At 34.9% G+C, this 16,944-nt stretch overlaps 1 protein-coding gene across 2 annotated transcripts in view; it reads right to left on the bottom strand.

Moving 5' to 3' along the window:
• Positions 1-672: 672 nt before the first annotated feature.
• LOC125663742 (uncharacterized) overlaps positions 673-16,944 on the bottom strand; it is a 54,381-nt gene continuing 38,109 nt past the window's right edge. For both annotated transcript variants that reach the window (XM_056153089.1, XM_056153090.1), the window contains exons 9-11: positions 8,702-9,213; positions 5,330-5,547; positions 673-5,246 (exon numbers count right to left, since the gene is read on the bottom strand). In XM_056153089.1, the coding sequence (XP_056009064.1) occupies positions 5,114-5,246; positions 5,330-5,547; positions 8,702-9,213 (863 nt within the window). In that variant the 3' untranslated portion in view covers positions 673-5,113. The remainder of the gene's footprint in view (positions 5,247-5,329; positions 5,548-8,701; positions 9,214-16,944) is intronic.

The following is a 16,944-nucleotide window of genomic DNA, read 5'->3' as shown; positions in this document are numbered from 1 at the left end:
TCTTGTAAGGTATTGACCCATCAATAGTGATATCTAATTTTCAATACTCTGACATGGAAACCAATGGGATAATGGACCTTCGACGCTCTTTGAAAAGAAGATGACAACCAATCATCAAGGAGTTTTTCGTTCAGTGATTTAATGCAATTGAAAAAAAACCAACCGACTGAATTCAGTACTCAGTCTTACTTCAATTCAAAGAAGACTCGTCTCATCGATTATTTCGAGGGGGATCTGTGGAGTTGATCAACCACAGATGAAGACAGTCTGCAATTTTTAAAATCCACTCAATTCCAAAACTTTGAAAAAGTAAAGAGAGTAGCAATAGGAATATATCAATTAAAAGCCAAGAATGTTAAAATATTTGACTTCACAATGGATATGTTAGGCACAAAATGTACACTTTCATTTGTGAATAAACAGTAGAAAAGGTATACAGTGTTATTTATACTCATATGTTTTTACTTGTTAATCGATTAGTTTCAACATTCATATTTAGTTTTAAGGGGGGTGGGGGTCTTAAAATTGTGGGTTTTCGATCTTGCCCCTAATATGTATATCTTCAAAATCTATGCAGTAACACTGCATGAATTGATACAAACCTAGCTGTGCCAGGAGTTAGACAGACAAACCATGCATGGTCTCCCCATACTGTTCAAAAATAAATACATAGGTAAATAACTGTTTATTTGATACATAATTACATACAAATATGCATACATGAATACCAAGGATAACCCATCAAATCTCCAAAGCTTTAAAATTTCCAATGGGGTCCTTTTGATGTACGGATGTTGGCACTAGGGGGTTATTATGTGGGAAAAAACCAGATTACCCGGAGTAAACCCACGTGTCGGAGCGGGCGACCTCAAACTACCACTGCCGATCATGGGGTTCGAACTCAGGGTCACAACAGTGAGACGTGAGAGTGCTACCTCTGCGCTACCCAGATACCAAAAAGCCCCATAACTGTCGGTTTTAGTAACTTACAATTTCCATAAAAATCGATCTGTGCAAGCATATGAGAGAAATGTGCAGAAAACCTGGACAGACCGACATTGCTGTACCAATACAATCCTGTCTAGAGATAGGCAAAGAAAAAATTACAAATAATACATTCGTTTGAACTGTTTATTGTGTAAAGAAGTAATATTTCCAACTAAAACAAGAGGCCCATGGGCCACATCGCTCACCTGAGTCACCTTGGTCCACATCAGAAGATTTTCCATATCTATTTGCATGTAAAACCGTAGTCCCTATTATGGCCCCAAACCTTCCCCTGGAGGCCATGGTTTTTGCAAACTTGAATCTACACTATGTCAGAAAGCTTTCATGTAAATGTGAACTACTTTGGCCCAATGGTTCTTGAGAAGAAGATTTTTAAAGATTTTCCCTATATATTTGTATGTAAAACTTTGATCCCCTATTGTGGCCCCATCCTACCCCAGGGGGGCATGATTTTAACAAACCTGAATCTGCACTATATCAGAAAGCTTTCATGTAAATCTCAGCTTTTCTGGCTCAGTGGTTCTGGGAAGAAGATTTTTAAAGATTTTTCCTATATATTTGAATGTAAAACTTTGACCCCCTATTGTGGCCCCATCCGACCCCCGGGGGCCATGATCTTAACAATTTATAATCTGCACTATATCAGGAAGCTTTCATATAAACCTCAGCTTTTCTGGCTCAGTGGTTCTTGAGAAGAAGATTTAAAAAGATTTTTCCTATATATTTGTATGTAAAACTTTGATGCCCCCCTTGAGGCCCCATCCAATCCCCGGGTCCATGATTTTAACAAACTTGAATCTGCACTATATAAAAAAAACAACAGAAAACCCTAAAAAACTTTGACCCCCTATTGTGGCCCCATCCAACCCCCGGGGGCCATGATTTTAACAATTTAGAATCTGTACTGAATCAGGAAGCTTTCATATAAATCTCAGGTTTTCTGGCTCAGTGGTTCTTGGGAAAAAGATTTTTCCTATACATTTGTATGTAAAACTTTGACCCCCTATTGTGGCCCCATCCAACCCCCGGGGGCCATGATCTTAACAATTTATAATCTGCACTATATCAGGAAGCTTTCATATAAATCTCAGGTTTTCTGGCTCAGTGGTTCTTGGGAAAAAGATTTTTAAAGATTTTTCCTATACATTTGTATGTAAAACTTTGACCCCCTATTGTGGCCCCATCCAACCCCCGGGGGCCATGATCTTAACAATTTATAATCTGCACTATATCAGGAAGCTTTCATATAAATCTCAGCTTTTCTGGCTCAGTGGTTCTTGAGAAGAAGATTTTTAAAGATTTTTCCTATATATTTGTATGTAAAACTTTGATTCCCTATTGTGGCCCCATCTGACCCCCGGGGGCCATGATTTTAACAATTTATAATCTGCATTATATAAAGAAGCTTTCATATAAATCTCAGCTTTTCTGGCTCAGTGGTTCTTGAGAAGAAGATTTTTCCTATATATTTGTATGTAAAACTTTGATTCCCTATTGTGGCCCCATCTGACCCCCGGGGGCCATGATTTAACAATTTAGAATCTGCATTATATAAGGAAGCTTTCATATAAATTTCATCTTTTCTGGCCCAGTGGTTCTTGAGAAGAAGATTTTTTAATGACCCTACCCTATTTTTACCTTTTCTTGATTATCTCCCCTTGGAAGGTGGCCTGGCCCTTTATTTTAACATTTAGAATTTCCTTTACCTAAGGATGTTTTGTGCCAACTTTGGTTGAAATTGGCCCAGTGGTTGTTGAGAAGAAGTTGAAAATGTGAAAAGTTTACAGACGGACAGACGGACGGACGCCGGAATACGGGTGATCAGAAAAGCTCACTTGAGCTTTCAGCTCAGGTGAGCTAAAAACTGTTTTAAAAAAACCCATCATGGTACAGTGTATGATGTACATGCTTCATGAAATAATTTATTCATCAGTTAAATATTCATTATAATCAAGATATAATAAGAAATCGTTGAATTCACATTTCCTAAATATTGTGGTGTCGGTGTCGTTACAAATTGTAATGATACAATACTAAAATTTGTATTGCACCCTTATAAAGGATTCGACCCAGCATTGGCATAGCCCTCTAATCAATTTAAAATCTCCAATTAGCGCTTTACATTAAAAAGATACAATAAGAAGTAAAAAAAAAAAAATCAGAAAAATATTCATAATAATTATTCATATCATTAGGTTCCACTTTAATATATGACCTCACCCTTGTCATACAATGCATGATGCAGTTCGAATCTACACTATACATAAGGGTTCTCTCAAATTAATTTGACGTTTTGTTTTCTTGTAGTAAAGAATTATCCAGTATATTCCATTTCCAACATAAACCCTGAACTAAGGAGCTATGATAGTTACAAATTTGAATCTACACTACATGAGAATGCCTACTTACCAAGTTGACAATTTTTAAGGGTTTCCATACAGTCCGATGTAAAATTTGAAACTCTTGCTGGAGCCCCATCCTGGCCCCATGCATCATATTGTGAACAAGCAAACTTACATCTACACTTTATAAGGACTCTTACATATTAATTTCACCATACACATGTACGGTATCTTGGTGGTTTTTAAGATTATTTTCGAAGAATGTTCCTGATAATATTCCAGTGTAAGATTCTGAACCACCTAAACCCAAAAATCTATACTACAGAGGATGCTTGCATATCAATCTGACAAATTGAACTCTACTATTATTCTAAAAAAAATATTCCTATAATATATGCAATAGTTCACTTCCCTCCTGTGGCCCCAACAAGGTGCTGGGGGGGGGGGGGGGGTGTCATGATACATGTATGAGCAAACTATAATCAACAAAAAAGAAATTTCCTATATAGTCCAATGTAAAATGTTAATATTCTAATTCAGTAGTTCTTCAGAAAAAAAATTGAACATCCCATCTATATTTCAGTTGAATTTTCTTCCCCTTTGAAGGGGGTATGATCCTTCATTTTTACAAACCTGAATTTCCTTCACCCAAGCATGTTTTGTGCCAAATTTGGTTGAAATTGACCTTGTGGTTCTTGAGAAAAGTAAAAAATCTGAAAAGTTTACACGGATGGACAACAGACAACGTTTTGATCTGAAAAGCTTACCTCATCTTTAAGATCAGGTGAGCTAAAACATTTATATAAATCAACATTGAATGAACATATACATGATTTACAGATTTCTCAGTTTGTCAAATTTAAATTTTAAGCTTTTATCTATATTGCAAGACAGAAATCATAATATTAATATCTCCTGATTTGAAATTGAAAGATATTTCTGAGACTGCCAGAAGTCCTCAATATCATAAATATCTGAAAATCAACAAAATATTGTACAACATATTACTACAATAAAATGATGTGTTTATGCCAATGATCATTCAGTGCGTTTCTGCACGTTAGAAAATAGGTTCACTAATTAAGCCATATTGTGTGTTGCAAATCGAAGATCTCGTAGACTGGCTGAAAATAACATTTGCAACTGCTCACATTGATGGTGGCTGAATTTCAGGCATGAATATATCATAAAACTTTGCCATTTAATGGATCATGCCAAAATCCTGTTTTTACATGTAAATATGTTTTCTCTCACCATCACTACTCATCACATTGATGCATAATTACATAACTTAATTTTCAGTAAAAGACTTTTAATTCTGACTTTATGAATATTGGCCGGTCATGTTACTCCAAGATCGATATATTACATGTAATTTGGATTATGAATAATACCTGAACAATCAACAAAATATTTGTACAGCATATTAGAATAAAATGATGAATATGTTTAGGCAAATTTTCTATTCTCACAAGGTGTTAACAAATAGAATTTTTTTTACATGAATTTACTGAGATTAACAAATATATATCTAAATAATGCTACAAAACAAAAACTATTATTTCACTGCATGGACAATTAAGTGCTTTTAAACTCTCATATTATTCATATAAATTAACATTATTCATATAAATCATTATATAAATCAATATCATACATATAAATCAATATGAATTATCAGTTGTATTCCAATAAGAAGTCATCTATCTGGATACTGTAAATACAGTTGGTTTTCAGTGCTGTTACTGGTTCTGTTTGACAATTTAGCCGTAGTACTTTATAAACTTTGAGTACTCGCTGTATTCCAGTGGATCATCGGCCGAGTCTGGAGTGACTCCTTTTGCGGCCAACTCCTCCAATACGCGGTCAAGATATGTATTGTCTGGATACCCAAACCTGCAAGTATGTGTTTTATGATGATCAGAGTCCTCAACCAATAAAAACAACCCTCGCATAAAATAACCCCAAACACTACTCACCTTTCTGGTCCTCCAATGGGCCTGGTTTTATGGTGTATATCATTCCAGGTGATGACTCCATCCTGGCCTGTAACGCGAGAGCGACCAATAGTAAAAACCAATCGTCTGCTGAATGCTACGTTGAGCAGCTTAGCCACCAGCCTTCCTCTCTCGTTGTTAGGAACGTAACCAGAGCGAACTATTCCTTTGTACTGCCGTCCAGGATTTGGATGCTCAGGCTAAACATTGATGATAACAAACAAATATTTAGGTGTGTGAACTGATACAAGTTTTGTTGTAAACATTATGAATATCATACCCTTAAAAATCTAAACAAAAAAGTACATCTATCAAGTGATTTGTTTTCATCCTCTGAATCCTTTATTTGATACAAATTAACATGCACTAGTATTAGATCTTTGGCTTTTCGTGCTTTTTTAAAAGGTACAGTAATTTTTTATACTGGTAATAAAAATATTCGGTTATAAATTAGCTCTATAAAGTATTGATTTCAAATTCCCAGTATTTTTTTTCTCTATATAATTAATAGGAAAAACCAAGAGGCCATAGGCCTGATCGGTCATCGGGTATTAGTTAAAAGTATCACTAGCTTTAAGGGCAATGAATCTAGAAAAAATTTCCTGTTCTGCATACAGGTATATCTAAGCCACATTCTAATTTTCAGCAACAGTATAAAACATGATGTACGTGTTCTTTAAACTTAAATACCCCCGTAAGTGACTATACATTGTACTGATGAAAGACTTTACATAAAACAATATTATGTAAGATTAACACGTCCTAGTCAAAACCCTGGGTTGCAAAATTCACAATATAGTTATATTGGTACATCCTTTCCTGCTTTTCCTTAATATGCATTTAGTTTTTATACTGTATCAGCAAACTTAAACAAGAGGCCCATAGGCCATATCGTTCAATTGAGTCACCTTGGCTCATATTTAAAGATTAATTTTTCCTATATATTTGTATGTAAAACTTTGATTCCTATTGTGGCCCCAATCTACTCCCGGGGGCCATGATTTTTTACAAAATTAATCTGCACTATGTCAGGAAACTTTCATATAAATGTAAACTTTTCTGACCCAGTGATTTTTCATCAGAAGATTTTTAACGATTTCCCCATTATATTTGTATGTAAAACTTTGATCCCCTATTAAGGCCCCATCCTACACCCAGAGGCTATTGATTTGAACAAACCTGAATCTGCACTATGTCAGGAAGCTTTCATGTAAATCTCAGCTTTTCTGGCTCAGTGGTTCTTGTGAAGAAGATTTTTAAAGATTTTTCTATATATTTGTATGAAAAACTTTGATCCCCTACTGTGGCCCCGGGCATCTTACCCCGGGGACCATGATTTTTACAACCTTGAATCTGCACTATGTCAGGAAGCTTTCATGCAAATCTAAACTTCTTTGGCCCAATGGTTCCTAAGGAGAACATTTTTAAAGATTGTTTTCTATTTATTAGTTATGTAAAACTGCACTATGTCAGGAAGCTTTTATGTAAATTTCAGCTTTTCTGGCCCAGTGGTTCTTGAGAAGAAGATTTTTAAATGACCCTACCCTATTTTTGCATTTTTGTGATTATCTCCCCTTTGAAAAGTCTCGGCCCTTATTTGCACAAACTTGAAAGCCCTTCACCCAGGGATGCTTTTGGCCAAGTTTGGTTATATTTGGCCCAGTGGTTCTGGAGAAGAAGTTGAAAATGTAAAAAGTTTACAGACAGACAACGATACATAACAAACATAAATCTGCATTATGTCAGGAAACTTTCATGTAAATCTCAGTTTTTCTGGCTCAGTGGTTCTTGAGAAGATTTTTAAAGATTTTTCCTATATATTTGTATGTAAAACTTTGATCCCCTATTGTGGCCCCATCCAATCCCCAGGTCCAGGATTTGAACAAACTTGAATCTGCATTATGTCAGGAAGCTTTCATGTAAATCTCAGCTTTTCTGGCCCAGTGGTTCTTGAGAAGAAGATTTTAAAGATTTTTCCTATATATTTGCATGTAAAACTTTGACCCCCCTTGTGGCCCCATCCAAGCCCAGGGGGTAATGATTTTAACAAACTTGAATCTGCATGTCAGGAAGTTTTCATGTAAATCTCAGCTTTTCTGGCCAAGTGGTTCTTGAGAAGAAGATTTTTAAATGACCTCACCCTATTTTTGCATTTTTGTGAGTATCTCCCCTGTGAAAGGGATATGGCCCTTCATTTGCACAAACTTGAAAGCCCTTCACCCAAGGATGCTTTTGGCCAAGTTTGTTTAAATTGGCCCAGTGGTTCTGGAGAAGAAGTCAAAATTGTAAAAAGTTTACAGACAGACAGACGGACAGACAACAGGCGATCACAATAGCTCACTTGAGCTTTCAGCTCAGGTGAGCTAAAAGTGTTTTAAATGATAAAGACAATAATCACTATATAATAATTTTGGCTCCGTCTTGGAACCAAAACCCCTACCCCCCGTGATCATGATATTCACAATTTTTTGAAATGACTACCTACTCCTAAATATTTATTTAGTTCCAATTTCGTATGAATATACATTAAAGATTTTTTAAGAATGGTTTACATAGAGACACTACATATACGAAGTTTGGCCCTGCCCTGAAGTCCGAAACTCTTATCCACTCACTAGGGATCATAAAATTTACAACCTTCCTGTTCTACATCACTATGTATTTAGTTTTCCTTAGAGATATGCAGTTTTAGAGAAGGAGTTTTGAAAAATGGCAAATTTTTGGCAGTTATGCCCCACCCATAAGGCCCTGGAGGTGCAGGAGTCCTGAAATTTACAATTGATGTCACCCTTGTCCTAAAAATACCAAATTCTAAAATAACTGGAAAAGTAGTTATCATGAAGCAAAAAATGTTCAATTGATAACGCACAATGGACAAATATGGATACTGACCAATTGCAAAAGGTCACCTGAGTAAACTCAGATGACCTAAAAATCACTGATACAGTATCTTCTCATAATGAAGTTCCACATGTTACATAACAAGTGTCAATTTGTAAGCCCTAGTCGCTTAACAATTTATATATTCCTGATAATGTAGTGTCCATAATTTGACAAGCTTGTTTTTTGGGTGTTTTTTTTTCCACCTGTAACCTTGGAAGACCACTAAAGAGGTGTACTTGTCATTTATACCTTTCTAACTGGTATTCAATTTTTAATGTTGGGATTGAAATCCCATTGGAATTCAAAATGGCAACCAGAAATGGCAATCATTTATAACCTATATTTTTTAGCTGTCCCCTGAAATATGTTATAAAAGAAGTTGAAGGACTCAATAAATATTGTACTTCTTATTAAAAAACATTTGTAGTATGGGTAAGCAATACCAGATTAAATTCTAAAATATTAACACACCCCTTGAGATCCATTGAGAAATGAGTATGTCACAACGATACAGCTACTGCAGTCATAGAAACCTTCCAATCTATGGTAGACTTTCTTCATTGATATGGACCCTGGAGGCTGATCTCCCATCACTTTGCCATAAAACTCGCCACAACTGGGACATGCTGGCTTGTACTCAAAATACTGTTCAATGCAGTCCTTGCAGAAGATATGACCACATTTTTGTAACCGTTTTGGTTTTTTTGGTAAATCCATGCAGATGCAGCAGTTTTCTTGTTCTTTGGATAGATTGGAGCCTTTTATTGTTTTGCCCCAATCTTTAGTACTCATTGACTGCCCAGTTTTAGGAATAATTTGAAAGCCCCCGTCTTCAAAAATGTCCAGATATGCCTTCTCTGCAGCTTCATCTTTCAGCACAAGTTGTATTTCTTTAAGGTTTATCAATTCAGAGTGTGCTGCTTTAACGGCTTTGTAGAAATTCCGCGCACATGTTTCCATTGGTGTTTGGTAATCTCCAACACCTAGGGAAGAATATAATTCACATTTTGACCAAGATTTCAAACATACATTATATAGATATAGTCCATCTATGTTTAGAATTATTCTCATGCATGAGGTCAATATACATGCAATATACATTGTATGTTATAGCAATAACACATGGATGTTGCTTAGCAGTCAGCCATAGCTAGTAAAATCTAATACTTAATAGGCCCTTAAAGGGATTGGTTCATGTTTTTCAAAAGAAATATTTTTCATTTTTGATGTTAAAAATTAAAAATATAACTCATTTAATGTTGACAACCAAAATTTGGACCATCTGAATGCAAGGATAAGAGCAATATTTTAGCTTTGATACAGTGTTATGTAAACAAAGACTCAAGTCTTTTTATGTAAACAAACAAACCAGTGAAACATTAATTTTGTAATTTAAAGCATCTTCATTTTGTACAATCACAAATTTTAACTTTTAAATGACACATTTTACCTAAAGTATACTTGACATATAATACATGTATATATAATAAACTTGGATCAATATCCATTTATTTCAAAACTTCATAAACAATAACACACCTCAATATTTGCTTTCAAAGCAAATAATAAACTCTCTATATTGAGCTTCTGTTATGATATATAACCTAAATTTTTTGTGAAACCTTCTAAAACATATTAGACTGTAGATTTTGATCATTTAAAGTGAAAAACAAAATTTGGGGGGAAACCGTGAATCAGTCCCTTTAAAATTCAACAAGCAGGTAGTGGTATTTATGAAATGGGCACGGCGAATGTTTAACCTGGGCTACTTAACTTCAGAACTTAATTAGGGCTGATATTGTGGTACAGCTCTGGTATCTGCAATCTTCTAATAGATTGATGAATTATCATCCCCTCACAACAGAAGAGATATATTACAGTACAGCGGTAGATCATTATACAAAATGGCATCCCAATGTTGGCTTGTGAAATTCTAACTCTTTTATTTACTTACTACTCTCTCAGAATGCATTTATATGATTAATCATGGTCTAGCTGTTCATGGGAAGAAGAGCTTTAAAAACATTATATTAAATATTCTCAAGTAAAACTTTAATACTCTATTGTGCCTCCCTTCACCCCCACCCCCGGTCCACAAATAGCACATTTTCGAGTTACTGCCGGAACACCGTTTTTACCCGAATTTTACACGCGCCCTCAGATTTGGTTAGCCCTAGGCATTTCCGGTTTTAAAACGTCAAGTTTCAAAATGATAGAGATAACTTTTTTAATCGATTTTTTAATGGAAAGTGACAGATCTTAGGTTGTGTTTTTTTTTCGGATCGAGGGGTATATCTTGTTTCTTTTGTAGAAAAATTAATTTAGTTAGTCCAGAGTTGTGCGAGATTGCAGTGGAACTGAGAGGTAATACCACTTGAACATTGTCGTGAATAAAATTATATTAAACAAAGTGTTTTAATTTGTCTATAGAATTTCGGTCTGGTAAAATGTGATTCGGTCGAGTAATATTGAACCAATTGTCCAGTAAGTACCAGAAGAACTGTTGATGCACTTCGCCAGTGGCGGATTTAGAGGGGGGGGGGGGTGTTCCAACAGTCCTCCCACCTTTCACCACAAATTAAAAAATAATGCAAGTAAAAACTCACGATTTCTTACCCCAAATGGCTGAGTATTTTGGCTAAAACTTTACTTTCAACCACCACTGATTTAACATCGAAGAAAACGGGAACGGGATTAATTAGTCATTTCATCACATGGAACAAGTGTCTGAATTTTCAGCCAATTTCAGACATTCAAACTATCACACCATGTCAGATATCATTCCCATTGTGGTATCATGTCATTCAATCATCAACATATATTTGATTTTTCATGTTTTTGTATATCGTAATTTCTCATTTCCCAACAGCTGTTTAGTTGCTTTCGTTTTTGTAGGAACTGTTGTTGATCATTTTGCAAATTGTCTTGATATTTCAAAACTAGCATTTTTGTACTCTGATTGGCTATGTTTTATTATCATCATGAACATTTGAACATCACCACTGTCATTTTTATGTTACGAATTGATCATGGATTGGTAATAAAATCCAAGCAACTGATATTAAAGTATTCCAAGAGGGTAAATATAATCAATCTAAGAAATATTCAAAACAAATTAGAAGATAGATAATAAACTTTATTTGAAATTACGGTAGCACTAGTTTGCATTTGAAACTTAAAACACGTTCAATTTTCCAGTGCATAACGGTTCAATAGAACATAAATGACAACATTCTATCATCAAATTATAATACACTTTATAAAAAAGGCTCCCACATTTTCATGATTATTCTCTAATCGTTTGTAGCGATCTAGAATCTATTGTTGCGATAATGGAAAGTGCAAATATTCAATGACACTCCAGTATGCTGTTTCACGCTCCCGTCACTGGATGTACACGCGACTCTCTGGACAAACAACATCAGGGTTCTAGGATTTCGACTTCAAATCCAGGAGCTCTGTCATTTCTTCCATTCTTATATCTGTCTGTACTTCCATTTCAGCTGTTTTCTTCATGTTTCGAGGTGACAAGAAACCAATATACTTGCGATTAGTGGAATAATTATCATCACTAAAACAAAGTTTCCGATACCTGGAAAAAGAATAATGAAAATTTATTTCGTGGCTGTACTGAATATTTTTAAACATAATACCAGTGTTTTAATGTGCAACCAAGGGGGCGGCACCTCGACACCGCATTTGTCTCTACTTCACTTGAAAAAGAAGGGGGGGGGGGGTTTGTTGTTGTTCTGATTTCAAAAACGTTTTTATACCAAACGAAACATTACTGATGCATTTAGGTTAAATAAAGCTTTAAATGAAAGCATTAATATTACACTCCATTAGGTTGCTACCCAAATATAGTATCTAGTGAGTCTATTTCCTCGCATATAAAATTGAGACCCCCCCCCCCCTCCTAGCACCATCAACACTGTTTTTCGCAGTGTTCCACTATGTCTAATGCAATTTGTTTATAATTTGTTGAACAAACTTTATAAACATTTTCAGAATGCATATATATACATGTATGAGAATGAATAGTGAACAGTCATTGAATTAATTTGTAAAATATAAATTACAAACCAGGTCATGCTACTGTGAGATGGATGGCTCGACGTCCGGCTTGTCGAAAGAACTCGTACTTTTCAACTTCAAAGGTTGTTTATAGTTGTTTTAGGCAAACAGTCAGGTAAGGGTTTTCCTTTGTAGGCTTTCAATCTACGAAGTGTTCCCTTAGCCAAAATAACTGGAAATTTTCCATTGAAATAAAATTGAAAATCAATTGAAATAGCAGTTATCATTGAAATACCAGTATTTTATCAGTGATTTGCTTTTGGGGCTCATTAGAACAGTTATTTCATGACCATTGAAATACCTGTTTTTGGATAAATGTACTTTCAATACCTTAAATTTACCAGTGAAACACAAGTTTTTCTTAAAACTCGATAATCAATGCTATAAATATACATTGTTACACCAGTTAATTTCTATTACAGTTTTTCTGTTTTCAATGGTGAAGCATATCTTAGTCTAGTCAATCTAAAAGTTATATAAAAGTTTCCATCCTCTAAACCTTTCATCAGAAATTGATATTGATATAATTGATCACAAATTTTCCCTGAGACAGGGACTTTTGGACCAAGGTCATTTTGGAAAGGTCAAGGTCACACGGAACATATACCTTATGTAAGTAAACGTTTTTGAAGTTATGAATGAATATTGACACCAAAATAATTAAACCCCCCCCCCGTAATTTAAAAAAAAAAAATCCTAGTTAATAATTCTCAAAAACACGACACCCCCCCCCCCCTCATTCAAAATGATGCTGCGTATCAACGTAGTAACCCCCCCCCCCCCAATGCAACGTACTTTATAATTGGTGGCTCCCCCCTCCCCTGGCCACTCTTTTTTATTTTTGTAGTAGTGAGTGGGAAGATTAGGTAGAGGTTATGAGTATTGGCCCCATGTATTAAGTGACTCTCTCTCTCTCTCTCTTAAACACACGCTACGCTATATGATTTTCAAAGAAGTCGATATCGAGAATATTAAAATCTGGTAGGTCCCCCCTCTGAAAAAAACAGTAGATTAAATAGATATCGGTAAATCGGCTGTTTCTTTCGACACGATTCCTGGATCCGCCGTTGATCCTCTCGCTTCTTCAGGATGCTGATCGCGCAGACTCCACATGACGTCATTTAAGGCATTTGAATTTCTTTCAACGCGGAGTGTTGGACGAGTGAATATATTTGATCAACATGTTTGCAGCGATATATTATACCGATGACAGGAAAATAGAAGTGGTCCATTCTAAGAAGTGAATCGGTTGCAAAATGCAAACAAACATTCACAACTTTCAACTTGTTGTATAGAGACTGTGACAAAATGTAGCTACTTGATGATGCGCGGGGCGGGAGGAGAGTTGGATTCAGAGACGTGATGTTGACTACGATGTGTGTGAACAAAGGTAAGCATTTCTTTCGTATAAATTTCAAGTGCAATCACATGGGCCTGTCACGAATTTGATCCTTCTCTATATAGACTATGCAATAAATTATAGTGCGGGGGCCTAAATTTTGCAGCCCTTCACCGGCAATGGTAACGTCTCGAGAGGGAAGTAAAACATAGCGCAGATTTCAATTCACTGCGATGATTTACATGGATGTCGTTAGACGAAAATATCGAGATTAAAGATGTGTTTCTTAATTAGATCTTAGGAGTCGGCAGTTTTATCTGTAAGGGTGTACAATATAAATAACAAACACTAAGCTCTTCGCGATCGAAGCGACAGGAATGTAACCCAATTTTGGCAAAACACAACACGCGGCCCGGTATGATTTAACTAAATATGACAGTGGAAATGTCCCACCTGATTTCTGGAACGACCACGGTAAATAACGTTGACAATTTAGATTTATGAAACATCACAATGTGTAATATACATAATATATTTTTGAAAATACATATTTCTAGACTGTCCTGACTACAATTGAACTAGATCTACATGTTACATAAATGTGGGGAAAAATACTCGTCTTATGATTCTTCTTTTATTTTATTTTTTATTTTTGTAGATTAAGCTTGATGAATCCTACAACCTGTTAATAGATGCGAGCAAGATTACCAGGCGGCGCCGGACTTGGACTTGTTGCTGCATTATTTTACTCCGACATATCTGGCAGCACACTCGACAGCAAATAGAATACTATACTGCTAGTAGACTATGAATCCTAAATCATATTCAATATTAAATTTGGGATATTGACACAATTTGAGATACAGTTGTTGTCTTCGGACAGGCTGCATTTTTAAAAAGTTTCTTCACTGATAAGTTCTATAGTATTTTACAAATTTTGCCCTCAAGTCAATAGATAAGCTTTTCCCCTTTAGAATTTATTAAGCTATTAATATAACAATAATACACATGAAATATCTGATCTGTTCATGGATTTACGATATTGTATCTTGTCAAGTCAAAATCAACCACTGTCATTTTACTACTATGTTTTATTTAAATTCTTTCTATTGTTTTATCATTTTCTTTATAGCTCTTGCGGGTCTTTTATTGGTGTATTATCAATGATTATTAGCACAAACATTGTACAGCGCATAGAAACTATATGTAATTTTGTGCTTTATAAATGAATAAAATAATAAATAATAATAATATATATATATATGGCCCCTAGAGGCACTGTCAGTTGTCTTGATAACTAGTGTATATATATATATATATATATATATATATATATATATATATATATATATCTGTGTGTGTGGAGTAATTACTGCAGTTCACTACAGCTCGAAGATCTCGTTATCTCTAATTCCTTAAACTTAAACGAAACCTTTTTATTTTACAGAATACTTACAAAAGCAGTTCAAATGTGATAATGCCACACCCCTCATAAAAAGAAAATGCTTGGACATTGCCAGAAGCCCGAAATTGATTGATTCAGTGTTACATTGAATTTATAGGACGTGTACTAGACATGAAATCTGCAAAATGGACTTTTCCTTGTTGTGCCAACATTTTTTAAATGTTAACTGTAGCACACTCGTGCTTGTTGCTCCAATGGAAGCAGCCATTTCGGGCATAGTAAGATCCAGATTGGACCAGAAACAATTTTTGTTCCGGAATTTAAAAGCAGTGGGGGGTTTTGAGTCCAGGTCGGTCAGGCAACGGGAAACGGACATAAACTTGAAGAAACAGGCTTTAGAGGAATACACCAAGAAAATGTAAAAATGTGAAAGAAAATTGCATTTATGACATAATACATTTTGATGTATGCTTTCATCATTTTGTTGATGGCAGTGATCAACTGTTGAATGTTCAAGTCCAGTTTTATATTTTCTTAAACAATGTTGTAGAATAAGCAGCAAAAACAATGTGCATTTACCTGATCATGTATCATTTGCTTTTCAACTTTCTATGTATGTGTTTTTTGCTTCATTCTATTTTGTACAATTCATGAGTTTGCATAGAACATGAGTTGGCACACATGTGGAAATTTGTTTTATTGGTATTTCAAATGCCAAGTACAAAATAATTTGACTTGTAGTGGGTTGTGAAAACAAAAATTGATTCTGTTTTTCTTTATTGTTATATTTGTATTTCATTACATTGTCAACAAAATTTTATTAAGCAGTTTTCCTGTTAATAGTAAATAAAAAAAAAAATTTCAATGGATTTTTAATGTATATTTATGAACTATTTATTTTTCCATTGATTTTACAGTTAATTTTGATGTCATTTAACTGGCTCAAGCTCATTTACATATTTCGCTTATTTCAATGAGGTTTCAATTGAGTCTCAATGGAGTTTCACTGCATTTTCAATGAAAACTGGAAAATCACTGGTTCAAGCTCATTTACATAATTCGCGTATTTCAATGAGGTTTCAATTGAGTCTCAATGGAGTTTCACTGTATTTTCAATGAAAACTGGAAAATCAATGCTTTTTCTAGGTTAGAATTGTATTGCTAGTTTTATTTGAATTTGTGATACTGGTATAACACTGTTCTTTCAATGGTCAGAATAAAACTACAAAAGTAATGGAAATTTAATGCCATTCTTTTTTCTAAGGGTTTGGAGTACAGTCTATAACTAGTACAAGTCCATGATGTTTTGAAGGGTCATAATCTATTTGTTTCATCAACTTTAATCACGCTTTTTGGATTTTTTGTCTGTGCCAGAAAGGGGTAGAATGTAATTTTTTCGTATAACCATACTTTCCCATCTTCCACGAGTCCTCACTCTGAGCAGTAGTATCTTGCTTTTGATCCCTTCGTTTCTTCCCAACAGATGCTATTTTACCGGAAGTAACCAAATCTTGAAATCACGCGATCACGTTATATAAAATCTAGAATAAACACGCGTTCCGGCACTAACTCGAAAATGTGCTATTGAAAACTTGATTCTGCAATACCTGTGGATGTTTGCATATTACTGTGACTAATCAAGGCCCTGCTATTCTTGCAAAGATTTTAGAAGATTTTTGCTCATATATTCCCTATTATGGCTCCTGATGACCTAGCTATCCCCTGGGACTATGATTTGGACAATTTTGAATCTATACACTTATCAAAAAAGCATTTACATAAGACTTGTCTTTTCTGGTCTAGGGTTCTTGAGAAGAATTTTAACAAAAATATGCCACCATATTTTCATTATTTATTAATTACATACCATATAGCGTTTTTTTTTTCTGCAGGGTG

The sequence above is a fragment of the Ostrea edulis genome, chromosome 1 (assembly GCF_947568905.1).
Source record: "Ostrea edulis chromosome 1, xbOstEdul1.1, whole genome shotgun sequence".
NCBI classification, from domain to species: domain Eukaryota; kingdom Metazoa; phylum Mollusca; class Bivalvia; order Ostreida; family Ostreidae; genus Ostrea; species Ostrea edulis.
The sequence above is the reverse complement of the archived record's forward strand: the minus strand, read 5'-3'. Positions and strand labels throughout refer to the sequence as shown.